Here is a 27,007-nt window from a genome sequence, read left to right on the forward strand (position 1 = left end):
AAGGACACTTACAGCCTATGTGTGGAGGAATGACCCTTGAATGTGCATCGACTTCAATGTTCCAGGTAAAGAGCACGGGCTGAGTACCGATGCTGGGTGTATGCATAAATTAGGGGTTGAAAAGGTGACAGTCAACATCTGAACAGCAAAGCAATCAATGTAAAGTAAGGGAGGAGGCACCTGGGTGGCTCAGTTGGTTAAATTTCAGACTTCAGGAGAATAAGGAAGATGGCGGCGTGGGAGGACGCTGGGCTCACTGAGGTAGAATCACTTAGATTCTACCTACACCTGCCTAAATAACCCAGAAAACCGCCAGAGGATTAGCAGAAAGGAGTCTCCGGAGCCAAGCGCAGACGAGAGGCCCACGGAAGAGGGTAGGAAGGGTGGCGGACGGTGCACGCTCCATGGACTGGAGGGAGGGAGCCCGGGCGTAGGGGCAGCCCGCCGGCCAAGCACAGCCCCGAGCCTGGCTAGCAAAAGCGGAGGGGCCGAATGGAGTGTGTTCCGACAGCAAGCGCGACTTAGCGTCTGGGAGGTCATAAGTTAACAGCTCTGCTCGGAAAGCAGGAAGGCTGGAGGACAAAGGGAGGGAGAGTTGCTGAGCCCCCGGACGACAGAGCTCTGTTTGGCGGGGAACAAAGGCGCTCGCCAGCGCCATCTCTCTTGCCCATCCCCTAGCCAAAATCCCAAAGGGAACCAGGTCCTGCCAGGGAACTTGCTTGCTCCCCGCAAACACCCAACACTGTGCTTCTGCGGAGCCAACCCTCTGGCAGCGGGTCTGACTCCCTCCCGCTGCCACACAGCCCCTCCTGAAGTGGATCACCTAAGGAGAAGCGAGCTAATCCTGCCCCTCCTGCCCCCGTGCACCTTGCCTACCCACCCCAGCTAATACGCCAGATCCCCAGCACCACAAGCCTGGCAGTGTGCAAGTCGCCCAGACGGGCCACACCACCGCACAGAGAATCCCGCCCCTAGGAGAGGGGACGAGAAGGCACACACCAGTCTGACTGTGGCCCCAGTGGTGGGCTGGGGGCAGACATCAGGGCGGACTGCGGCCCCGCCCACCAACTCCAGTTATACACCACAGCACAGGGGAAGTGCCCTGCAGGTCCTCACCACTCCAGGGACTATCCCAAATGACCAAACGGAAGAATTCCCCTCAGAAGAATCTCCAGGAAATAACAGCTAATGAACTGATCAAAAAGGATTTAAATAATATAACAGAAAGTGTATTTAGAATAATAGTCATAAAATTAATCACTGGGCTTGAAAACAGTATAGAGGACAGCAGAGAATCTCTTGCTACAGAGATCAAGGGACTAAGGAACAGTCACGAGGAGCTGAAAAACGCTTTAAACGAAATGCAAAACAAAATGGAAACGACGACGGCTCGGACTGAAGAGGCAGAGGAGAGAATAAGTGAACTAGAAGATAAAGTTATGGAAAAAGAGGAAGCTGAGAGAAAGAGAGATAAAAAAATCCAGGAGTATGAGGGGAAAATTAGAGAACTAAGTGATACACTAAAAAGAAATAATCTACGCATAATTGGTATCCCAGAGGAGGAAGAGAGAGGGAAAGGTGCTGAAGGGGTACTTGAAGAAATTATAGCTGAGAACTTCCCTGACCTGGGGAAGGAAAAAGGCATTGAAATCCAAGAGGCACAGAGAACTCCCTTCAGACGTAACTTGAATCGATCTTCTGCACGACATATCATGGTGAAACTGGCAAAATACAAGGATAAAGAGAAAATTCTGAAAGCAGCAAGGGGTAAACGTGCCCTAACTTATAAAGGGAGACCTATAAGACTCGTGACTGATCTCTCTTTTGAAACTTGGCAGGCCAGAAAGGATTGGCACGAGATCTTTAATGTGCTGAACAGGAAAAATATGCAGCCGAGAATCCTTTATCCAGCAAGTCTGTCATTTAGAATAGAAGGAGAGATAAAGGTCTTCCCAAACAAACAAAAACTGAAGGAATTTGTCACCACTAAACCAGCCCTACAAGAGATCCTAAGGGGGATCCTGTGATACAAAGTACCAGAGGCATCACTACAAGCATAAATCATACAGGCATCACAATGACTCCAAACCCGTATCTTTCTATAATAACACTGAATGTAAATGGATTAAATGCTCCAACCAAAAGACATAGGTTATCAGAATGGATAAAAAAACAAGACCCATCTATTTGCTGTCTACAAGAGACTCATTTTAGATCTGAGGACACCTTTAGATTGAGAGTAAGGGGATGGAGAACTATTTATCATGCTACTGGAAGCCAAAAGAAAGCTGGAGTAGCCATACTTATATCAGACAAACTAGACTTTAAATTAAAGGCTGTAATAAGAGATGAAGAAGGGCATTATATAAAAATCACAGGGTCTATCCATCAGGAAGAGCTAACAATTATAAATGTCTATGCACCGAATACAGGAGCCCCCAAATATATAAAACAATTACTCACAAACATAAGCAACCTTATTGATAAGAATGTGGTCATTGCAGGGGACTTTAACACCCCACTTACAGAAATGGATAGATCATCTAGACACATGGTCAATAAAGAAACAAGGGCCCTGAATGACACATTGGATCAGATGGACGTGACAGATATATTTAGAACTCTGCATCCCAAAGCAACAGAATATACTTTCTTCTCGAGTGCACATGGAACATTCTCCAAGACAGATCATATACTGGGTCACAAAACAGCCCTTCATAAGTATACAAGAATTGAAGTTATACCATGCATACTTTCAGACCACAATGCTATGAAGCTTGAAATCAACCACAGGAAAAAGTCTGGAAAACCTCCAAAAGTATGGAGGTTAAAGAACACCCTACTAAAGAATGAGTGGGTCAACCAGGCAATTAGAGAAGAAATTAAAAAATATATGGAAACAAACGAAAATGAAAATACAACAATCCAAATGCTTTGGGATGCAGCGAAGGCAGTCCTGAGAGGAAAATACATCGCAATCCAGGCCTATCTCAAGAAACAAGAAAAATCCCAAATACAAAATCTAACAGCACACCTAAAGGAAATAGAAGCAGAACAGCAAAGGCAGCCCAAACCCAGCAGAAGAGAAATAATACAGATCAGAGCAGAAATAAACAATATAGAATCTAAAAAAACAGTAGAGCAGATCAACGAAACCAAGAGTTGGTTTTTTGAAAAAATAAACAAAATTGACAAACCGCTAGCCAGGCTTCTCAAAAAGAAAAGGGAGATGACCCAAATAGATAAAATCATGAATGAAAATGGGATTATTACAACCAATCCCTCAGAGATACAAACAATTATCAGGGAATACTATGAAAAATTATATGCCAACAAATTGGACAACCTGGAAGAAATGGACAAATTCCTAAACACCCACACGCTTCCAAAACTCAATCAGGAGGAAATAGAAAGCTTGAACAGACCCATAACCAGCGAAGAAATTGAATCGGTTATCAAAAATCTCCCAACAAATAAGAGTCCAGGACCAGATGGCTTGCCAGGGGAGTTCTACCAGACATTTAAAGCAGAGATAATACCTATCCTTCTCAAGCTATTCCAAGAAATAGAAAGGGAAGGAAAACTTCCAGACTCATTCTATGAAGCCAGTATTACTTTGATTCCTAAACCAGACAGAGACCCAGTAAAAAAAAGAGAACTACAGGTCAATATCCCTGATGAATATGGATGCAAAAATTCTCAATAAGATACTAGCAAATCGAATTCAACAGCATATAAAAAGAATTATTCACCATGATCAAGTGGGATTCATTCCTGGGCTGCAGGGCTGGTTCAACATTCACAAATCAATCAACGTGATACATCACATTAATAAAAGAAAAGATAAGAACCATATGATCCTGTCAATCGATGCAGAAAAGGCCTTTGACAAAATCCAGCACCCTTTCTTAATAAAAACCCTTGAGAAAGTTGGGATAGAAGGAACATACTTAGACGTCATAAAATCCATTTATGAAAAGCCCACAGCTAACATCATCCTCAATGGGGAAAAACTGAGAGCTTTTTCCCTGAGATCAGGAACACGACAGGGATGTCCACTCTCACCGCTGTTGTTTAACATAGTGTTGGAAGTTCTAGCATCAGCAATCAGACAACAAAAGGAAATCAAAGGCATCGAAATTGGCAAAGATGAAGTCAAGCTTTCACTTTTTGCAGATGACATGATATTATACATGGAAAATCTGATAGACTCCACCAAGTCTGCTAGAACTGATACATGAATTCAGCAAAGTTGCAGGGTACAAAATCAATGTACAGAAATCAGTTGCATTCTTATACACTAACAATGAAGCAACAGAAAGACAAATAAAGAAACTGATCCCATTCACAATTGCACCAAGAAGCATAAAATACCTAGGAATAAATCTAACCAAAGATGTAAAAGATCTGTACGCTAAAAACTATAGAAAGCTTATGAAGGTAATTGAAGAAGATATAAAGAAATGGAAAGACATTCCCTGCTCATGGATTGGAAGAATAAATATTGTCAAAATGTCAATACTGCCCAAAGCTATCTACACATTCAATGCAATCCCAATCAAAATTGCACCAGCATTCTTCTCGAAACTAGAACAAGCAATCCTAAAATTCATATGGAACCACAAAAGGCCCTTGACACAAAATGTCAGCCAAAGTAATTTTGAAGAAGAAGACCAAAGCAGGAGGCATCACAATCCCAGACTTTAGCCTCTACTACAAAGCTGTCATCATCAAGACAGCATGGTATTGGCACAAAAACAGACACATAGACCAATGGAATAGAATAGAAACCCCAGAACTAGACCCACAAACGTATGGCCAACTCATCTTTGACAAAACAGGAAAGAACATCCAATGGAAAAAAGACAGTCTCTTTAACAAATGGTGCTGGGAGAACTGGACAGCAACATGCAGAAGGTTGAAACTAGACCACTTTCTCACACCATTCACAAAAATAAACTCAAAATGGATAAAGGACCTGAATGTGAGACAGGAAACCATCAAAACCTTAGAGGAGAAAGCAGGAAAAGACCTCTCTGACCTCAGCCGTAGCAATCTCTTACTCGACACATCCCCAAAGGCAAGGGAGTTAAAAGCAAAAATGAATTACTGGGACCTTATGAAGATAAAAAGCTTCTGCACAGCAAAGGAAACAACCAACAAAACTAAAAGGCAACCAACGGAATGGGAAAAGATATTTGCAAATGACATATCGGACAAAGGGCTAGTATCCAAAATCTATAAAGAGCTCACCAAACTCCACACCCGAAAAACAAATAACCCAGTGAAGAAATGGGCAGAAAACATGAATAGACACTTCTCTAAAGAAGACATCCGGATGGTCAACAGGCACATGAAAAGATGCTCAACGTCGCTCCTCATCAGGGAAATACAAATCAAAACCACACTCAGATATCACCTCATGCCAGTCAGAGTGGCCAAAATGAACAAACCAGGAGACTATAGATGCTGGCGAGGATGTGGAGAAACGGGAACCCTCTTGCACTGTTGGTGGGAATGCAAATTGGTGCAGCCACTCTGGAAAGCAGTGTAGAGGTTCCTCAGAAAATTAAAAATAAACCTACCCTATGACCCAGCAATAGCACTGCTAGGAATTTACCCAAGGGATACAGGAGTACTGATGCATAGGGGCACTTGTACCCCAATGTTTATAGCAGCACTCTCAACAATAGCCAAATTATGGAAAGAGCCTAAATGTCCATCAACTGATGAATGGATAAAGAAATTGTGGTTTATATACACAATGGAGTACTACATGGCAATGAGAAAGAACGAAATATGGCCCTTTGTAGCAACGTGGATGGAACTGGAGAGTGTGATGCTAAGTGAAATAAGCCATACAGACAAAGACAGATACCATATGTTTTCACTCTTATGTGGATCCTGAGAAACTTAACAGAAACCCATGGAAGAGGGGAAGGGAAAAAAAAAAAAAAAAGAGGTTAGAGTGGGAGAGAGCCAAAGCATAAGAGACTCTTAAACACTGAGAACAAACTGAGGGTTGATGGGGGGTGGGAGGGAGGAGAGGGTGGGTGATGGGTATTGAGGAGGGCACCTTTTGGGATGAGCACTGGGTGTTGTATGGAAACCAATTTGACAATAAATTTCATATATTGAAAAAAAAAATGTCAGACTTCAGCTTAGGTCACGATCTTACATTTCTTGAGTTCCAGCCCCAAGCTGGGCTCCGCGCTGACAGCTTTGAGCCTGGAGCCTGCTTCGGATTCTGTGTCTCCCTCTCCCTCAGTACCCCCCTCTCACCGGTTGATGCTCGCTCTCTCTCTCTGTCTCTCTCTGTCTCCCTCTCTCTCTCTCCCCCCTCTCAGAAATAAATGAACATAAAACAAATAAAAAGATAAAGGGAGGAGATGGAAGGTTTGGAGAGAGTACAGATAAAACAAGAAGGAAAATGTCCTGCAAAGATAATTAATTTGAGTTCTTTCTCATTTTTATTTGAACACTACTTTCAGGTACATCATATATATGAAGAAAAAGCCCCAATACATATTTTTTGCTTTTTCCATAAAATCAAATGTTGAAAACTTAGTATCTTCAGATCTAAATTCCACTGCCTCTTTCATTCCATTCTTTGATAACTTGACACAATCTTATCTTACACATTCTATTTTGAAAACAAAAGAATGTGAGAATTCCCATGTTAGAACGTTTAAAAAAAGTTTGCTAGTACATCAACAGTAAAATATCTGACTTTAGAGAATTATTAGAAATGGTTATAGGAGATGTTATTAACTGATTTAAACGATGAATCATGATAAAATTAGAAGTTATGCAGAAAATGAACACTAAATAATGTATTGCCCTGAGTCTTTTGGTTGGCCTTGACCTGCTTTTAACACATAAGAATGAAGCATCTCATTAAGTCACTTTAACAAACTGATTAAATGTAAATTCAATTCATTAAATACAAATTCAGTGGTATGTAACAGAAATTCTCTGATTATACTCATAATAAAATTCATAAATAATGCAGAGAAACGAATAGCTTACAAAGTGTAAGTCCCCAGAGCGAATCTTACCCTCCTAGGAAAGGGATGAGAAAGTTTAAAAGTTCTAAATTAGGCAGGTGTATATTTCACAGACACCTTACACTCGTCCGCTTTTAGAGTAGACAAAAAGAACAGGTTTATTTTCACAAGCTGAAACTGCAGTCTTTGGTAACATGTGCCTAGACGTCAATTTATAAACCACATATTTAATACATGAATCATACATATATTAAAAACCTTAGGGCAAAGTTCACTAATATAGTATTACAAAGCTTCGAAATTGTATACTGTGAACAAAAATTGATTTAAGGAGGCCAGTTTTTGTCATCTACTAAGAAAATGCTTTTAAAAAAAAATGTATACTTAATCCTACAGAGTCAGAAATCCAAACTAACACACTGATTCCTTTCCTGATCCCAGAAAATTCAGCTGAGCAGATCCCTTATTAGAACTGCTGAGAAAATCACTGCTAGCAGGCAGAGAGAGAAAGAAGTGTGGGTCAGAGTAAGCATGTGGGGTTTAAATCAAGTGGGACTTTGTATCCCTGCTCCAGCAAATGAACATTCTTTCCTCTCCTCCTTCCCTATCACCTGTTCCTCTGCCTACCTGCAACACTTCTCTTCCTCACTTGGTTGTTGTCCTTACCTCAACAGTTGTTCTTTACAAAGGGCTTTCCTGACCTTCCCTGACTAGATCCAACCATCCCACTGTAACCTCTCCTAGGCCTAGATGGATCTCTTCTTTACAGAATACAACACAATTAAAATTTCCTATTTCTTTGTATGGTATCCTGATAGATGTCTCCTTTGGATTAGAAGTCCACACAAAGAAAACAGCCATCCCACCATTGCAACCTTAGCACTTGGCATATAATAGTATGCTATAAATATCTAATGAGTATATGAATGGAGTTCCATTAGAAGACAGTGTGGGGGCGCCTGGGTGGCTTGGTCGGTTAAGCGTCCGACTTCGGCTCAGGTCATGATCTCACGGTCTGTGAGTTTGAGCCCCGCGTCGGGCTTTGTGCTGACAGCTCAGAGCCTGGAGCCTGTTTCAGATTCTGTGTCTCCCTCTCTCTCTGCCCCTCCCCTGTTCATGCTCTGTCTCTCTCTGTCTCAAAAATAAATAAACGTTAAAAAAAAATTAAAAAAAAAAAAAGAAGACAGTGTGAAATGTTGACCAAAATCAAGTTATAGGAGTGCCTGGGTGGCTCAGTCAGTTAAGTGGCCAACTTCAGCTCAGGTCATGATCTCGTGGTCTGTGAGTTCGAGCCCCACATCAGACTTTCTGCTGTCAGCGTGGAGCCGACTTTGGGTCCTCTGCCTCCCTCATTCTGCCCCTCCCCCGCTTGCATTCTCTCTCAAAAATAAATATTAAAAAAATCCAAGTTATAGATTTCTAAATGCAGAAATTATATTTTAGCTCTACAATATGTTCTTAAACTTGTATATTCCTAAATATAAGTATTCTGTTCAAATAGACACTATTCAAATACCCAAATGAAGATGTACGTAAAACATCTATCTTGGAGCCTGACACAAAGTAGATGTTAAGTCAAGTGCAACTCTATCTTTTAAAAAAATAATTTTACTATAAACATTAGTATGCTCAATTCTCAAATCAGAACAGACCCTAGATTAATGATGAATAATATCAGCTTTGGTGAGTTTTAAATAAAGTTCACTAACAGGACGATACAGGTATCCTTCAAACACTAACTTAATGTCTGAAATAGCCTCTGAGATAACCATCAACAATAAATTTCAATGCTTCCAAAGAACCTTTCTGTTAAATATCACAGTCAAATACACCCATCATATTAAAAGATACTTTCAGAGCCAAAATAAATCACTAACCTCTCAAATGAATTTAAACTCCTGGTTTTATAAAGACAGTATTTTTGTTCTCACGTACTCTGCTAAGTAAGAAATCATTTCACAAAATACTTCGGACAGACAGAGCTCTGTTCATTGAATTCACCTTGGATAAAGATGATGAAATGTTGGCACTGCCGTGATACACACCATAAGTCGAAGTAGCATCAAGTCCTTGGAAAGCAAATTTGTCTACAAATGGCACCCTCATGGGGTGTTCAAACACAGCTTCACAGGGCACCAGGTCTACCTTTGAAATGGTTAGCAGGCTCAAGTAGTTTTCCTCTAGAAATAGTAAAAATTAGGGGTGCCTCGGTGACTTAGTAGGGTAAGCGTCTAAGTCCTGATTTCAGCTCAGGTTATGACCTCACAGTCATGGGTTCAAGCTCCTCATCAGGCTCCACAATGACCATGGAGCCTGCTTGGGATTCTCTCTCTCTCTCTCTCTCTCTCTCTCTCTCTCTCTCTCTGCCCTCACCCCACTTGTGCTCATTCTCTCATTCTCTCTCTCAAAATAAATAAATAGGTAAACAACAACAAAAAACACCCACCTCAAATCCAGACCTGCCTGCTTTGAAATATGGGTAATTCTTGAAATTACAAAATACAAGTGAACTTATTTACATAATCTAAATATAATAAATAATTTATGTAACAAATTATATTATGCAGGATTATTTATTTCGATAAATCATCTAAATTAAATAAACTATAATTTTGTGTGTCAAGTCTTTACAATTATGATATGAGAAGCTATCCACACTTTGGACACAAGATGGCGATGCAGGAAAATAAAAGCAAAGTGAACAGAGGATGTGATCTTTAAAATCTTGGTTAAGTTTTATTCCTATTATAAATATTTTCATTTTCTTATTTTTACAGGAAATTTAAAAATGGGAAATATTATAAGGCAACAAAATGGTTATCCTAAAAGTCAGAGAAACAGCTGATAACATTTATCCATACACATATGTACATAATCAGTCAAGAATGATTTTTCAAGTTTTTTAGCTACTGCCAAATTAACTTCCAGAAATTGTGTGCCAATTTATAATATATTTGTAACAGTCTCACTCCACTTTCATGAATACGTAACATTTTTATTTGCTAAATCCTAAGTACAAAGATTATTTCAATCTTTTAATTACTTGAATTTTCTTGATGGCTAATGATGTAAAACTTTTTCTCATACATCAATTTTCATATAATCTTGTGAGTTGTCTTATTTTTATTTATAATAAACAAAGATTTAGAATATATTTCTAGAACATTTTTTATTCCTTTACTATTTCTATTATTTCACCGATTTACTATTAATAATAATAATAAAAATATCAGCTAACATATATTGAGAATCACAACAGTGCCAGGCTAAACACTTTACATGCATTGATTCATTTAATCTTCACCAAGCTTACGGTTTTAGTTTTAGTTTTGAAGATTTAAAAATACGCAATGCTTCACGAATTTGCGTGTCATGTTTGTGCAGGGGCCATGCTAGTCTTCTCTTTATTTTTCCAATTTTAGTATATGTGCTTCCAAAGTGAATATTGGTTTTACTTTTTTAATAGTTTCCATTATACAATTGATGAAATGAGTCTGACAGTGTAAAGCAAAGTGCCCCAAATCACATAGCAACCAAGAGTCAGAGTCCTACTTCAAACCCAAACAATCTGACACACTTTTCTCTATGGTGTCTCATCATTTCCAACTGATACCAAAAAAAGTAAGCGGCCATATCCTGTCATGCTACTTTTTCCACACTTCCGGTTGAACTTTGGAACCTTTTTTTTTTTAATATAATTAAAATTGCATTTACCAATAAATTCTGGAAAAACTGACATTTTCACGTGAGTCACCTTTTCATTTCAAGAAGTTATTATTCCATATTCATTTCTGTATATCCATTTCAACTCTTCTACTTATACCTCATATTCTTTTCTCTTTTCTACAGTGCAGATCCAACATATATTATTCAAAGTATTTCTAGGTAATTCATGATTTTTGCAAACATTGTGAATAGGATTCTAATTTCTATTATTAATCCCTGTCCAGGGAAAACCAGAAGGGGAGGTCACCCTTGCAAGTTAGAGATGCTATAAATATCTTTGTTAATAGCACTATGGAACTTCAACACTCTAGTCCTCAAAATGACATGGTTGTTGCCCAACACTGGCTGCTGGTTTATGGTTTCCTTGGCCTGTTGGATAAAAAAAATTGATTAAAAAAAGTTCTACTTTTCAATCCAATTTAACAAAGTCAGGTCTAATCCAAGTCCTGCCTCTACAAAGTATCAATGTCCATAGACAGCTGTTTCAATTATCTCCTTGGAGCTATAAATTCCTTCTTTCTGGAGGGGGGAGCTTTAGCACATCAACTGGAAAGGCCCCCAATTTCTAAAATCTTATCATTTAGATAAGATCGTTTTAACTATTAGAAGAATAAAAGGAGTAATGAATTCTGTAAATGTCCAAAGAAAGTCACATTAATAAAATAGTGAAGATATTGACATTATTGACACAAAATTTATGTTTGCCTATAATTATAAAACATGGGCCATCTAAACTTTTGATAAGCATTTTTACTTTTAAACAAATATTTCAATTAACGTGAATCACGATGTGCTAAAAATTCAGTCTGTTGACTTTTTGTTGAAATATTGAGTGAATTTCTGAATAAGCCCCAGTATCATTTTTAATATATTCTATTCATATTATCATATACAAAACCCTTAAACAGCTCTAGTTATATGCATTTGGAGTTTCAAAAAATTGAGAGTATTTGTATTTAGCTCCCTGGCTCATCTCTACTTGATATTAATGTTTTCTTTCTCAACCATCATTTTGTCAACCACTGTGCAATCCTGATTCCACAGCACTTGTCCAGCTAGAAATATGGGCAACTTTCTCATTATCAGTCTTAAGATGTAACAAGCATATCAGTATTATTTCTATCACAAGTTTTTTTCATAGCCCTGTGGAAATTTGAAAGCCAGCTCCCAAGGATGAAACTTTAATGAAATGACAAAATGATCATATCTACTCTGATTTTTTCCTCTTTACCAACATTATGATGCAGAGTTGACCAATATGCTAAATGTTTGTATGGTACCTGAAGCTGATTACTTGGAACATCTTTCCTAGTTGAAAAAAAGATCAATTGTGAGTTTGGCTGGATTTGCCTGAAAAACTCAGAGAATGATATACATATCTAAAGTATTTACAGAGAAGAGATGCTAGAGTCAGATAAAATAAGTAAGGATGACTCTAATCACTTAAGAACACAAACCTATTTAATCAGTGATTGAAATTTATTATAAAATTCTGACAACTATGTAAGACTCCCCCCTCCACTGTTATGACTAACCAAGAAATAGACTCAATTGAAAAAGCACCACTATGTGCCTTGCACTTTTTTCTTTTTCAAAAAAAATTTTTTAATGCTTATTTTTGAGAGAGACAGAGACAGAATGCGAGTGGGTTAAGGGCAGAGAGAGAAGGAGACACAGAATCCGAAGCAGGTGCGTTTTTTTCTTCTTCAAAAAAAAATTTTTAATGCTTATTTTTGAGAGAGACAGAGACAGAATGAGAGTGGGTTAAGGGCAGAGAGAGAAGGAGACACAGAATCCGAAGCAGGCTCCAGGCTCCAAGCTGTCAGCACAGAGCCCGACACGGGGCTTGAACTCACGAGCTATGAGATCATGATCTGAGCTGAAATCGGACACTCAACCAACTGAGCCACCCAGGCGCCTCTGCATTTTTCTATGTACAGTAACATTTCAGTAAAACAGACAGTGTCTCTATAGTCAAAAAAAAAAAAAAAAAAAAAAAGCATCCATTGGTGGGGAGGTGGGAGTGCAGGGGTATAGAAAATAAACAACAAACATATATATATGTATCAGGTGGAGAAAAATGCTACGAAGAAAAAGAAAGTGAAGTCAAGTGACTGACAATGATTAAAGAGATAGTATAACCAAACCTGGAATGACACTGGAGATTTGGTAGTCAAGGAGGTCCACTCTATTACGGAAGCACTTGAATGAAAAGAAGCATGCATCTATCTAGACTCAGAAGCATCAAGACTCAGGGTAAATCAGAAGCAATTTCTAATCTGTGCATACCAATAAGATATGCACTTAACAGAAAGAAGAGATCTATTTTTTTTAAGTAAGGTTAGTAACATCACCACCAAGTTCTTTTAAACAGGAAACAGCATTTGGAACCAACAAATAGTTACCAGCATGACTTGAAGAAATTATATTCAACCTAACTCTGTTCCACTGAAATCAAACATATAAATATACATATATTTTAAAATATATTTCAGGGGCGCCTGGGTGGCTCAGTCGGTTAAACGGCCGACTTCGGCTCAGGTCATGATCTCGCAGTCCGTGAGTTCTAGCCCCGCGTCGGGCTCTGTGCTGACAGCTCAGAGCCTGGAGCCTGTTTCAGATTCTGTGTCTCCCTCTCTCTGACCCTCCCCCATTCATGCTCTGTCTCTCTCTGTCTCAAAAATAAATAAACGTTAAAAAAAAAAAAAAATTAAAAAAAACAAAATAAAATATATTTCAATATAACAAATATTTGAAAAACTTGAGCATGATTAGGGTATAAACTAATGAAAAAAAGTAAATAAAGAAGATACCTACCAACAGAGCATCAGGTTCAAAAGGAGAGAGAACATGAGGAATGAAAAAAATTTTGGGATACTACATTTTCAAAGTGTATAATCTTTGGACAAAATGTTAGAAAGAGGAATTAATTATGGAAAAAGGCAAATAATAGTATTTGATATTTATAAGAGAATTTAATATGCAAACAGTCACTTTATGCCAAAGTCCTTTTCAATGGAACAAATGACAAAAAGACTTTCATGTCTAGTTCATGTTTTCAAGTTCTACCATAGACATCAAGATTCTCAAAATGTTTTCTAGAACCTTAGCAATGTGCTGAAAGGGGATTCTGCTATTCACAAATTAAGGTTAAAGTCGATGCATTCTACAAGTCAGTACTGTAATGTAATATCAATTTATATTTTGATTTCTGCTGAATTTATGCCTACTAAGTAATTAGGAACAAATACGAGAGCTTAAATAACTGTGAGCAATTTGGCTAAAGTTACAGCTCAGGTCAGCCCTAGTCACTCTCTTGACCTATTGTCATGATTAAATGAATACTTGGATTCTGAATAATCTTACCAAGTCCTTACATGCCTATGGCGCATGGACTCATTTCCTAGTCCTTCAAGTCCCAGAAAATAAGTTGTAACTTTTATATTATTAAAAACAATAAATTAGTTCAAAAGAAAAGTTCTCCTTCAGCCTCACCTTAAGTATCACACTGTCATTTCTAAAACTGCAAATGAAACTAATTTCTAAGTACCAAAAACTGTCTTTAGTGCACCATGTAATTAATGGAAAAAATATTTATAATGCTTGTCAACACCTTCTTATAAACTTTCCTTATACATGCAAAGCAATTAATTTATCCTCTGGCAATCTTTTTTTTTTTTAAACTAAATAACCTTCATTACGTGCCCTGTTATTATAAACTCTAAATTTGTCCTTTATTTGATAGTCTTCTCAAACAGTCTTCCATAATTTCTTTATGTATCTTTTAAATAGAGTTAAGTTTATAAAGCACCCATCTTTACCTTAAAAAAAATAGCATATAAAAAGAGAGAACTAGGGTTCTTTTAATAAATCTAACTCTACTCATCCTGTCTTAATACTCCCCTCCATAAAGCAAATGGCTACAATATAAAAATATTCATAAACATCCATAGTACTAATAATGCTGTGAATTAACCAAGATCTTAAAATCTAAATCAGCAATAAGCATTATAAGTTACAACAAGCTCCAGACAGATGCCTGTTGGACTTTGTTAAATGTACCTCCCTCCAGTACCTTGACTTCCTGATTTCCTCATGGCCTAGGACTCACTGGACAGGCTTTGCTAAATGAACATTCTGACCCTGAAGTGTGGTGCCTGAGAGTCCACATTTCTAACCAGCTGTCAGGGGCTGCTCTGCTTTTCAGTCATGGGCCCCTCCTTACGTGGCAAGGGCATAAAGCTACAAAATTCTTGGTCATTGACATAAAAGAGAGCTGAATCGACATAAAAATCTTGAAATCTAGATGATGACTATTTTATAAGACATGAAATGAAATTTCTGTTCTAGACTTCATGGCTCACAAAAATGCACTGGCACACCAATTATCTGTCACTTTATTTGTGCTCTGGCAAAAAGAGGGCCTGTTTTGTAAGGATGAAAAAACTCACTTTTAAATTTAAGTAGTGCAACAACTTACAAATGTGCTCATTATTACAGGCAGAGTAGCAAAGTTCTAAGCTACGAAAACCATGCCCTTGTCTAGGAACACACGAGGCATATTTTAGAAGGAAAACTCAAATTTAAAACAATCCAAGCCATGTCTTTCTTGAAGATACAGTGCAATCTCGTATTTAAACAAACCTCTTGTGTGACATTAGTTGGTGTTAGACTGTCAAGTCAAAAACTGGGAAGTACCTGAAATTTTATCCTATTTGCAAGCTAATGAGTCAGCCTCAAAGGTGGTACATCATTTCTATACAATTCTACCAGCGCCATCTAAGAGGCAGAGTCATCTGTGGAGAGTGGGAAGCAGATCACTTAACCAGAGAGTCTTGCTAATGCCACCAGCATGACGCTGTGATCATCCCTGTCCAGCCTCCTGCTATGATGACTGTGGCTCCTTAGTCCTCATTCTGCACTTGCATTTGGACACTGTCATTTCCAGAATCGCTGTTTAGTGCCTACTATCCAGACAAAGCGCAGAGCTTACTTCAATATCAGAGATACTATAAGGAAGCGTATTTTGATTATTTCTTTTTCATGAGTATTAAAGGCTACACTTTTTAATTTTTTAAAAATATTTAATTATTTTTGAAAGAGAGAGTGACAGAGCATGAATGGAGAAGGGGCAGAGAGAGAGAGGCAGACACAGAATCCAAAGCAAACTCCAGGCTCTGAGTTGTCAGCACAGAGCCTGACACAGGGCTTGAACTCACGAACCTGAGCTGAAGTCAGACGCTTAATCTACTGAGCCACACAGGCCCCCCCAAAGACTGCACTTTATAATGACCACATATTAGAAAAACTTCCAAGAAAAAAAGAGACTGAAAAATGCTTAATGTCACCAGAACATTTGCATCTAATTCTTAAGCAACAAGATGTGATCTTATTGAAACGCATGGCCATTTTCTTCCGTTGTTAACTTTTCACACACTGTTCATAATCAGCACACATTTCCTTGTCATCTTCCACTGGCTTGCAGTATTTTACTCTTGAAATGTCAAACTCCCTCGGTTTCATAAACAAACTCCCCTCATTGTGTCAACAGTTGAAATGATGTCTGTAAATCAGAACATGCTGTGATTGAATTGTTGCTCCTATCATCTACCACTTTCTTCCATCAAAGCATGTAACCAGATTAGTAGGAAAACAGTCCTGTGATGCCTGCATAAGCTTTGCCCAACAGCAGGCTTCCTTTCTGCAACCAACAATGCCCTGGAGACAACAAAATCGCCCTGGAGATAACAAAGAACTCCCTAGGACATGACATTTGGGATGTAGTTCTGACATCTTACACGTGCATGACTTAAGCATAACAATTACTGTTCTTTACAAAATATTAAGAGACTTAGAAATATAAACCTAAAAATGAGAGGCTGTTTTTCTGTACGGTGGGTCTAAGCAATTTTGTCAAGTGTTCCTATCGATTGCATCCTAACACTCTGGATGACTCACGTGATCTTTGGTATGAGGATGAAGAAAACTGCGTGAGGGTTGTGGAAAAATTATTGTCAAAATTTACTGCACAATCACTACCAGGTTTTCTCAGCACCTTATTATAATGCCTCCCTGAAGTTATAAACACTAAAAGTGACATTGTTTCTTTCCTAGACATTTAGTTTCAGAGGAAAAAAAAAGAAAGAAAATACATGCACACCTGTATATGCACATGTGAACACACACACATACACACACACCAGCATATTAGATTTTGAAGAGCTTTTTCCTTAGAATTGCCATATCATTAAATTATTAATTTTTTATTTAATGAGAAAGGCCTGGTTAAGGACAAAACATAAGTTTGTTTTTCTCTTACCAAAATGTTGCATCATAATCAATTACCTTTAAATGTATCCATTTCAGGCATTTTATAACCCCAAATATAGCATGCTAACCAATAAAACTGATGAATTTTTGAAATTATGAAGTTAATGTGGTTGATGTTAAATATTATATAAACATGAATAAGAGCATAGGAGCAAGACACATGATAAAGGAGGTAAATAAATATATAAAAAATTATACTACCTAGGCCAAATGTATAACCCAGACATAGTGTTTAAGTATTCATTTGCAATTATAAGATTAATCTAACTCATATGTGCTTTTTCAAGCCAAAATATGGAAAAAATTACTGAAAGAACTTCTCCACCGGAACATAAATAACAGTCTTCTTTAAAAATACATTCAGCAATAGCACTGCTAGGAATTTACCCAAGGGATACAGGAGTACTGATGCATAGGGGCACTTGTACCCCAATGTTTATAACAGCACTCTCAACAATAGCCAAATTATGGAAAGAGCCTAAATGTCCATCAACTGATGAATGGATAAAGAAATTGTGGTTTATATACACAATGGAGTACTACGTGGCAGTGAGAAAGAACGGAATATGGCCTTTTGTAGCAACGTGGATGGAACTGGAGAGTGTGATGCTAAGTGAAATAAGCCATACAGACAAAGACAGATACCATATGTTTTCACTCTTATGTGGATCCTGAGAAACTTAACAGAAACCCATGGAGGAGGGGAAGGAAAAAAAAAAAAAAGAGGTTAGAGTGGGAGAGAGCCAAAGCATAAGAGACTCTTAAACACTGAGAACAAACTGAGGGTTGATGGGGGGTGGGAGGGAGGGGGGGGTGGGTGATGGGTATTGAGGAGGGCACCTTTTGGGATGAGCACTGGGTGTTGTATGGAAACCAATTTGACAATAAATTTCATATATTGAAAAAATAAATAAATAAATAAATGCTAATCTCCTAAAGAGAAAAAAAAAAAAAATACATTCAGATTTAAAAGGGTTTTCTCTTTGCTTTTACAATCTAATCATATTTCTATCTTAGAATTTCTAACAATTCCAATATTTTGGAGTTTTATTTAAGTATATCAGATTTCAGGTGTTGAGTTTGCTAAGTCCTTTATAGATTTTGGAAGGGGGGGTGAGGGAGAGGGGAAAATGGGTGATGGGCATTGAGGAGGGCACCTGTTGGGATGAGCACTGGGTGTTGCATGCAAGCGAAGAACCACAAGAATCTACCCCAAAAACCAAGAGCACACTTTACACACTGTGTATTAGCCACTTCGACAATACATTATATTAAAAAATAAAATAAATACATCAGATTTCACAAAAAATTAGTAAATATATTTTATATTCTTCTCAAGACTCATAAATGAAGATGGCTGTGCTCCAATCCTGCCTTCTCCCTTAGAAAAGTTACTAGAACTCTGATTCTTTATCTATAAACTTAAGGATGGTAACAGTATCGACCTCACAAGGCAGTTGTGAAGACTGAATGAGTTATCTTGGAAAACACATAGAACAGTTCCTGCCACATAAGCAGTGTTTAAAAAACCACCTGATGACTTGTGATTACTTGAAGGTTAATACATAAATAAGATCAACAATGAACACATATCTACCTTAGATCTTGTTCATACTGATTTTCTGAAGGGCACATCTATGGTGGGAATAATAAGCTCACTTAAAAACATTGAGTGACTTTTCAATCATGAAAATGTACTCATGATTTTTCTGAAATAATAAAATTAAGCAAAAGTATATAGTTAGTAAAAAAAATTCACAGTTGACAAAAATATCTCTATGGCAAATGAGGGCCATAAACAAGGAAAGTAAATTTAACTAACTAATCTACACTAAACAAGCCAATATACAGCAGCTGAGACCAGTAATAATTTTCCCTGGAAGTAGAGTGGGAAATCATGATGGTTTCATCTTTCAAATATCTTCCTGCATTATTTGCCTCACAATTTGCACGGGTTGAGCATTTCCCAATGTCCTTCCTCTTCCCTATTTGTGAATATGTAACTGAGTATTTTCATAATTTTTAACTTGACATATTGAGATACATTATTTCCAGATCAAACACACTCCCGGTTCTTTCCACAAGCAACATATTCCATTTTCCAACAGGCATTTAGCTTACACAATTCAAGGTACATTAAGTGAGGATGCACAAGTAAGGATTTACCAAGAACTGTCAATGAACCAATAAAGTCTGCTGACCAGGCTCACAGAAACCACAGGGAAATATCTTACAATTATGTTTTTTAAGTAGTTAACAATGTTCTTTAAAGCAATACATGTTTAAGAGCCATAATATTATTAAGAAAAGCAATGATCTTTAAGACTTGTCAGGCATTAAGAATCCCAATGTCAATCACATCTAAGTGATTTTATTAAGAAAAATTCAGGGCTGCCTGGGTAGCTCAGTCGGTTAAGCCTCCGACTTAGGCTCAGGTCATGATCTCGCAGTTCATGGGTTTGAGACCTGCATCGGGCTCTGTGTTGACAGCTTGGAGCCTGCTTCAGATTCTGTGTCTCCCTCTCTCTGCCCCTCCCCTGCTCATGCTCTGTCTCTAAATAAACATTAAAATAATTTTTAAAAAGAATCATTACTTGCTAGCTAAATGGTGAACACCAAAAAAATTCATTCAAAGCCATTTCTTCTGTTTAATCAGAAATCCTTTTAAAGCATATTTAATAATAGCATTGTTTAGTTTCTAGCTAAGGCAGATGCTGTTGGTGTCCCATCCGTATTTCCATGCGTGCCAACCCAAATTTAACTGGCTGAGATTTCTACAATCTCTGCGTGCGTACATGTTGGCCTGGGAACATCAGGGTATTAACGTTCCTCGTGAGCAATTGTTAACTATAAATACTCCAGCACATTTTCCCCATAGAAGGGTAACTCTGATTCATGTAATCTGTGCCAATTCTCAGAATTGTATGGAGGATTAAACTGTATCACTCAGAGTGGTAATGTATTTGAAAATCCATCATTTGTTAGTTCTCTCTCTCTCTCTCTCTCTCTTTGGCTTTTCACATTTCTCTAAGCATTTCCTAGAGTCATTTTCTAAAATAAACCATTTGTCCTTGAATCCTTGTCTCAGGGACTCTTTGTGGGGAAACCCAATCTAAACTGATACTAGCAGTGGTCTTAGGAAGCAGATCCGCAGAATGGGATTGCAGAATTAAGTCACTCACCAGCCGTGTGGCAACAAAGACTCCACTAATAACTGGCTGTACACCAGTCATAACTAGAGTCAAGAAAACCCTTCAAAAGCTGTAGCATCCACCTTGCTTGTGCTAGAATACAAACTTGTTCTGTGGCCCTTCCAGGCACTGGGGGTCCAGGCCTATCTCCCCCACCTCACCTTCCAGCCTCTCCCAGGCTCACGTGCTCCAATCCCACCAGCTCCTTTCTGCCCCTCAGATGCACAGCCGGGCTCCCCTCTTCAGGCCCTCTGCACTGGCTGTTCCCTCCGGCCAGAATGGTCTTCCCTTAGAGTGTTTCAGACAGCCTCCTCCTCGGGCCTCAGCCCAAAGCTTGCCTCCTCGCAGAGCCCAGTTCTTTCTGCCCCAACAGAAGCAGCACCCGCTCTGCTTGGTGTCCCATCACCCACTTTCAGGGAACTTGCCGTTGTCCAAAATCCACCACGTCCCTTTGTTTCTCCCCACTGGAGTGTGGGCTGTGTGGAAGCAGGGGACTTAGGATGAGGACATAATCTACTATGACTGCTGTCCATGTAATAATAAGAGGACACACCGGGGCTACATCTACAGGGATGACCATCTATATAAACAGCAATACAGCAGCCATCTGGCAGCCAAGGAAGGACGCATCAGGAGACACTGACCCTGCCAGCACCTTGATCTTGGAGTTCCAGCCTACAGAATCATGAGAAAATACATGTGAGCTCCCCAGGGTGTGGTATTCAGTTACGGCAGCCCTGGGCAACTAAAAGACCAGGTTGTACCTTACTGCACCGGAGACACACATGTGGCCCAGATGAAAAGAAGTCTCAAAAAGAGGTTTTCAGAGTTCTTGCCTATGGGGAATATATAATCTATGAAATATCTCCAATTACCTGGAGCTCTAGTTAACAAGGGGATTATACCTGCTTCCCTGACTACTTCCTCGCACCCCCCCCCCGCCCCCCAGGGATGCCCGTCCAGTCAAAGGAGCTGCTTTAACTTCTCCCTCCCAAGGAGTTTCAGAGACAGATCTGTTCTTCTATGTTCAATACAAAATGATCTGACCACAAATCCTTCAGTTCTGTCTCTATGAATATACCCACTTCAAATGTGAAATTCTATCCACCAGTAAACAGTCATGAAATTTCTTGCCTAAATTCTATTAATTAAAATGTGACATGGTAACACTCATTTTGTCCTATTTTATTTGCCTCAGAGTTCAGCACTCTCTAGCTATGAGTAGGAAGCTCTAATATAGTTCTTGGGAAGTGACACTTTTAAAAAGCACATTGGTTCTCATGTTAATAAATAATACTTTGAAAATGTAACACACATAATTGTTAATACATTATTATATAACATATTACCAGTGACATTTTCCACCTAACTGGAACAAAATAACACTAAAATTTGTATGGAACCACAAAAGACCCCAAATAGCCAGAGCAATCTTGAGCAAGAACTTGAGCCAGAGCAATCTTGAGCAAGAAAGCTAGGAATGCCACAATCCAAGATTTCAAGATGGACTAAACGCTGCAATAATCACAACAGTATGGTACTGTCACAAAAACAGACACACAGATCAAAGGAACAAAACAGAGAACCCAAAAATAACCCCACACTTATATGGGCAATTAATCAACGACGATAGAGGCAAGAATATACAATGGGAAAAAGAGTCTTCAACAAATGGTGCTGGAAAAACTGGACAGCTGTGAGCAAAAGAATGAAACTGGACCACTTTCTTAACCATACACAAAAAGAAACTCAAAATGGATTAAAAACCTTAAAGTGAGATCTGAAATAACACAACTCCTAGAAAAAAATATAGGCAGTAATCTCTTTGATATTGGCTTTAGCAAGATTTTTCTAGATAGATCTCCTCAGGCAAAGGAAAGCAAAAATAAACTATTAGAACTACATTAAAGTGCAAAGCTTTTGCACAACAAAGGAAACCATCAACACAACGAAAAAAACAACCTATTGAATGGGAGAATATATTTGCAAATGACATATCCAATAAGGGGTTAATATCCAAAATACAGAACTTGTGCAACTCAAAACTTCCCCCCCAAAAAAACCCCACAAAATACTAAATAACCCAATTAAATAATGGGGAGAGGACCTGAATATATTTTTCCAAAGACATAGAAATGGCCAATAGACACATGAAAAGTTGCTCAACACTACTAATCATCAGGGAATGCATATCAAACCCACAAAAAGATATTGCCTTAGACCTGTCAAAATGGCTAGCATCAAAAAGACAAGAAATTCCAAGGGGTGGTTAGGATGGGGAGAAAAAGAAACCTTCATGCACTATTGGTAGGAATATGAATTGATGCAGCCACTGTGGAAAACATGGACATTCCTCAAAAAAAAATAAATAAATAAAAATAGAAATACTATATGATCCAGTAATTCTACTACTAGGTAACCCAAAGGAAACAAAACACAATTCAAAAAGATACATGCACCCCTATGTTTACTGCAGTATTAAAATAGCCAAGACATGAATATAACCCAAAAGATAAATGTATAAAGAAAACATGAGTTAACACACACACAATGGAATATGACTCAGTCATAAAAGAAATAATGAAGTCTTGACATTTGTGACGACCTAGAAGGTATCATACTAAAAGAAATGTCAAATGGGAAAGAACAAATACTGTATGATTTCACTTATATGTAGAATCTAAAAAACAAAACAAATGAACAAGCAGACAAAAACCAGACTCTTAAATACAAAGAACAAACATGACTTGCCAAAAGGGAGGTGGTTGGGGGCAATGGGTAAAATAAAGTGGATTGAAAGGTACAAACTTCCAATTATAAAATAAATAGTTCACAGAGATTGAAAGTAGAGTATAGAGAATATAGGCAACAATATTGGAATAACATTGTGACAGATGGTGATTATACTTATCATGATGAGCACTGAGTAATGTATAGAACTGTTGAATCAATACGTTGTATACTTGAAACTAATATAACATTGTATCTTAATTTTACTTCAATTAAAAAAAAGCATAATACATTATGGATGTGTCCAGTGTGAAAAATGAGTATTAAAATGGATAGAAAATTGCTATGTAATTATACTATCAAGTTACTACTTATTAGAGTTACACTGGTATCAGTGGATACAGGGGTTCATTTCATGTCACCTGTTTCAGCTCCTGTGAGTGAACGAGAATGACTATAGTGTTTTTTTCTTCATATTACTTCAGTTACTTCACTCATGGGGAAAGCTTTAGACATTTGACTTTGGCATGAAAATACAGGAGAATTAGTAACAAGATAGGACAGCTCATAAGATGGTGCTAAAATATAGATCAGAAATATCTCAGCCTATCAATGATAAAACACTATGAAGTATTTAAAACCAGGGGAAGATAGAAATTGCAGAATTAGTTCAGCAAAAATGCAGTCATCTTATACTTACTGAAGCTACATTCACGAAATCGTCATCTGAGAGGGTTTCCAACATTTCGGAGACAGATGTGCGGATCAATTTAAGTGTCAACCCACTAACACTTCCACTCCTACAAAGAAATGGGTGTGTGCGTGTTAATGACCACATATTGAAGCAACACCAGACATCCCGAGGAAAGGAGACTTTTGCACTAACTCTAGGTCACCTATATAATATTTAAATTATTTTGCCTTTAAAAATTCGTACTAATGAAAGTCACCTTTTTGATAGAGTAGAAATAAATTATTAAAAAATTTTGTCTTTCTTTCCCGTCAGCATCAGAACATATATGTTTCTAACTACAATGCTAAAAATTGTACGTCCAGGGACAATTTTAGAAAACAAGGGATACTCATAGAACATTTACTTATTCAGGAAAAACATACTACCAGCTCTGTTATCCAAGTTAGAAGGGGTTTCATCTTTATTTTTCTTGTCAGTACACATTCTATGATTCTAGGTGATCTCATCTAATTGTAAGACTCATCTCTAGGCAACTAACTCTTACCTCTACATGTCTAGAGCCCTGGTTTTCCCCACTTTTAGACCTCCGGCTGTTTATTAAACAACTACAGATTCTATGTTCAAAAAGGCAAATTACACCCAGACATACTTTTTTCCTATTAATGTTCTTGGTACCAACCAGGCTGCATTTCAGTCATCCAATTTCCTCCTCTCTTTCAACCCTCCTTTTTCATTCCACTTCACAGTTGCCATGGAAGTGGCTTCCTCTCCATCTTCTCTCCACTCAGCCTCAAGTGCTTCTTACCAGAAGCCCCTGAGCTTGGATAACAGCCACTCTATTCAGCTTAGTCTCTTCTCCCCATGCAATTCTGGCAATATACCTCTACCTAATACTGTTAATAGCTCATAGTTAACTAGTAACTACTCAACAGTCATGTAGCCCTGCATTCAAAAACTTTCACAATCTTTCTCTCTTTCTTCCATCTGCTCAAAAGAGTTCCCCCAGATGTTCTCACCTAGGCCACTTTGCTCATGTTAATTGTTTTACTAGAAATTCCATTCTCTTTCCTCTCCTCTCCGATGCCTACTTATGAAATCTTAGCTCTGAACATTCTAATTTTATCTCCACAATGAAGTCTTCCCTGACACTTTAAATCAAAGTGTTCTTTCCTATGGACTTCTAGTGCTGTGTCATACTTTGTATCTATTACTTTCTACAATTATTTTTGTTACTTGGGAATAGGGTTTAGTTTCACTAATACACTTGAAGTATCTTTGAGAGACACCTTCATCATATTTGTCTCTGTATTATCACATTATATACAGGAGACCTTCCATACCTGTCTGTTGAAATAGTCCTTAAAAATGGTATTTCAACTTCATATGTATTTTTAATTTTGGGATATGCATGTAGGTTCTAAAGATTTTAATATGAAAAATTATTTCTGAAGATTATCAAATATACAATAAGATTAAAATATATTTAATTAGCATTTAGATTTATACTTAGGAAGAATATCAGGATTACCATATGATATAAACTGCATAATAATTTAATTAAAATAAGTTCTGATTTAAATATATCATAAGAAATGAAATGAGAATTGACATGTTAGTTACATTTACTAAATTCATTTTACCTTCTCTTTCTCAGGATAGGTGATAGGGTTTTAACTTGTTTACTTCAGATCATTTTTTAAAATGGTTTTAAAATGTTGATACTAGCTTGTAATATGCATTTAGATGCCTACAAAACCTTGGATTCTTTTTTTTTTCCAGTGTGGCAAAGATCATAAGAAGATACAACTTTTACTCAAGGAAAAAAAGCATTTTATACCTCATGTTTTTAATTTCTTGGCATTGCCCTTAAAAACTAAATATTTGGGGCACCTAAGTGGTTCAGTTGGTTAAGCATCCAACTCTTGGTTTCCGCTCAGGCCACAATTTCACAGTTCATGGGTTCAAGCCCTGTGACAGGCTCCATGCTGTCAGTGTGGATTCTCTTGGGGTTCTCTCTCTCCGGCTTTCTCTGCTCCCCCCGCTCCACTTCAAAATAAATAAACTTAAAAACAATAAAAATTTTCAACGTTCCACAATTTTATCTTAAATCTTATTAGAAGATTACACACACAAAGCCCTTAACTTGAAGCAGTGAAAAAAAATAAATAAAATGATCAATATAAACACTCCTGGAATTCTTTCCTGTATATCAGCATTCCCCTTGAAAAAGTCACAGTATTGGTGCTTAATACATTTAATATTTATCTATTTTGTGTCCAAATCCCTACAAGTTATTTGAATTATTAATGACTAAGTGTCAACTAAATGGTTCTATTTTGTGTGTGTGTGTGTGTGTGTGTGTGTGTGTGTGTGTGTGTGTGTAGCAGGAACTGCTAAGTTTTAGCAACCACATACTTTAAAACTTTTTAAGATACAACACAAAAAATTGGAAGCAAATGAATAATTTTTCAAAAAGCTCAGGTTTGAGGACTATGCCATAATTTTCAATTCCAATATAGATGCTCCCTATTTTCAATAGGAGAATATTTATTTTGTTACTGTCTTAATGTGGCTTCTTTGTCTGGATATAAAAGTCATCCTAATTGTTCTTCATCATTTTTTTGACCCAACCCATTTCTCAGTACCAACATGCTACTGTTATCTACAGATCCTCCCTATATTTTCAGTATATAAATATAAAATGTTTCACTACTCACACATCAACCAGAATAAGCATGTCTTTAGGTGATGCAGCTCCTTGGATGTACCTGAAACAAATACCATAGGAATATTTTCTTCTCTTGAAAAATATTAAATATTAATATGCTTTGATTTAATATTTACTGATTTCTTAGTTGTGCTGGTTTCCAAGCAAGGCCCTACTTCCATTCTGAGTAGACAATGTGCTTCCGTTCACAATTCTACAATGTCGACTTTATAAAAGCTATATTTAACATAATAGAGATGTCACAAGCATAATATTTAAAGTATGTTTTACAGACAGAACAAAAGATAAAGTGATGCATTCTAATATCAGAAACAAAAGAAATAAACTCTTGGATGTGAAAAACATCTATGTATCTATGCCTCCTAAATTCCATTTTGTTGGCCATGAGTTTGAAAACTCACTCTAAGGAATAAGGTTACATCTTATTTTCAATGCAAAAAATAAACACAGAAATAGCTAAGTGTTCTAGGAATACAAAAGAAGCAACTATCAACAGAAAATAAATACAAAGTAATTCAAGACAGAGCAACATATAATACCATTACCAAGAATTTCAAGTGGTGGTTCTCAAATTTTACAGTGTCTAAGAATCACCTGGAGA

At 37.5% G+C, this 27,007-nt stretch overlaps 1 protein-coding gene and 1 non-coding gene across 6 annotated transcripts in view; both read right to left on the reverse strand.

The window, feature by feature from the left end:
* CACNA2D1 (calcium voltage-gated channel auxiliary subunit alpha2delta 1) overlaps window positions 1-27,007 on the reverse strand; it is a 495,461-nt gene that overhangs the window by 96,104 nt on the left and 372,350 nt on the right. For all 5 annotated transcript variants that reach the window (XR_006196625.1, XM_042916580.1, XM_042916568.1 and 2 more), the window contains exons 9-10: window positions 26,396-26,446; window positions 23,685-23,784 (exon numbers count right to left, since the gene is read on the reverse strand). Coding sequence is in view for 4 of the 5 variants with exons in the window: in XM_042916580.1 (XP_042772514.1) it covers window positions 23,685-23,784; window positions 26,396-26,446 (151 nt within the window). In the remaining variant the exon portion in view is untranslated. The remainder of the gene's footprint in view (window positions 1-23,684; window positions 23,785-26,395; window positions 26,447-27,007) is intronic.
* LOC122214632 lies at window positions 10,347-10,453 on the reverse strand. The gene has a single exon (XR_006200012.1). It is a non-coding gene; the product is annotated as a U6 spliceosomal RNA (small nuclear RNA).

The sequence above is a fragment of the Panthera leo genome, chromosome A2 (assembly GCF_018350215.1).
Source record: "Panthera leo isolate Ple1 chromosome A2, P.leo_Ple1_pat1.1, whole genome shotgun sequence".
In the NCBI taxonomy this organism is placed as follows: Eukaryota; Metazoa; Chordata; class Mammalia; order Carnivora; family Felidae; genus Panthera; species Panthera leo.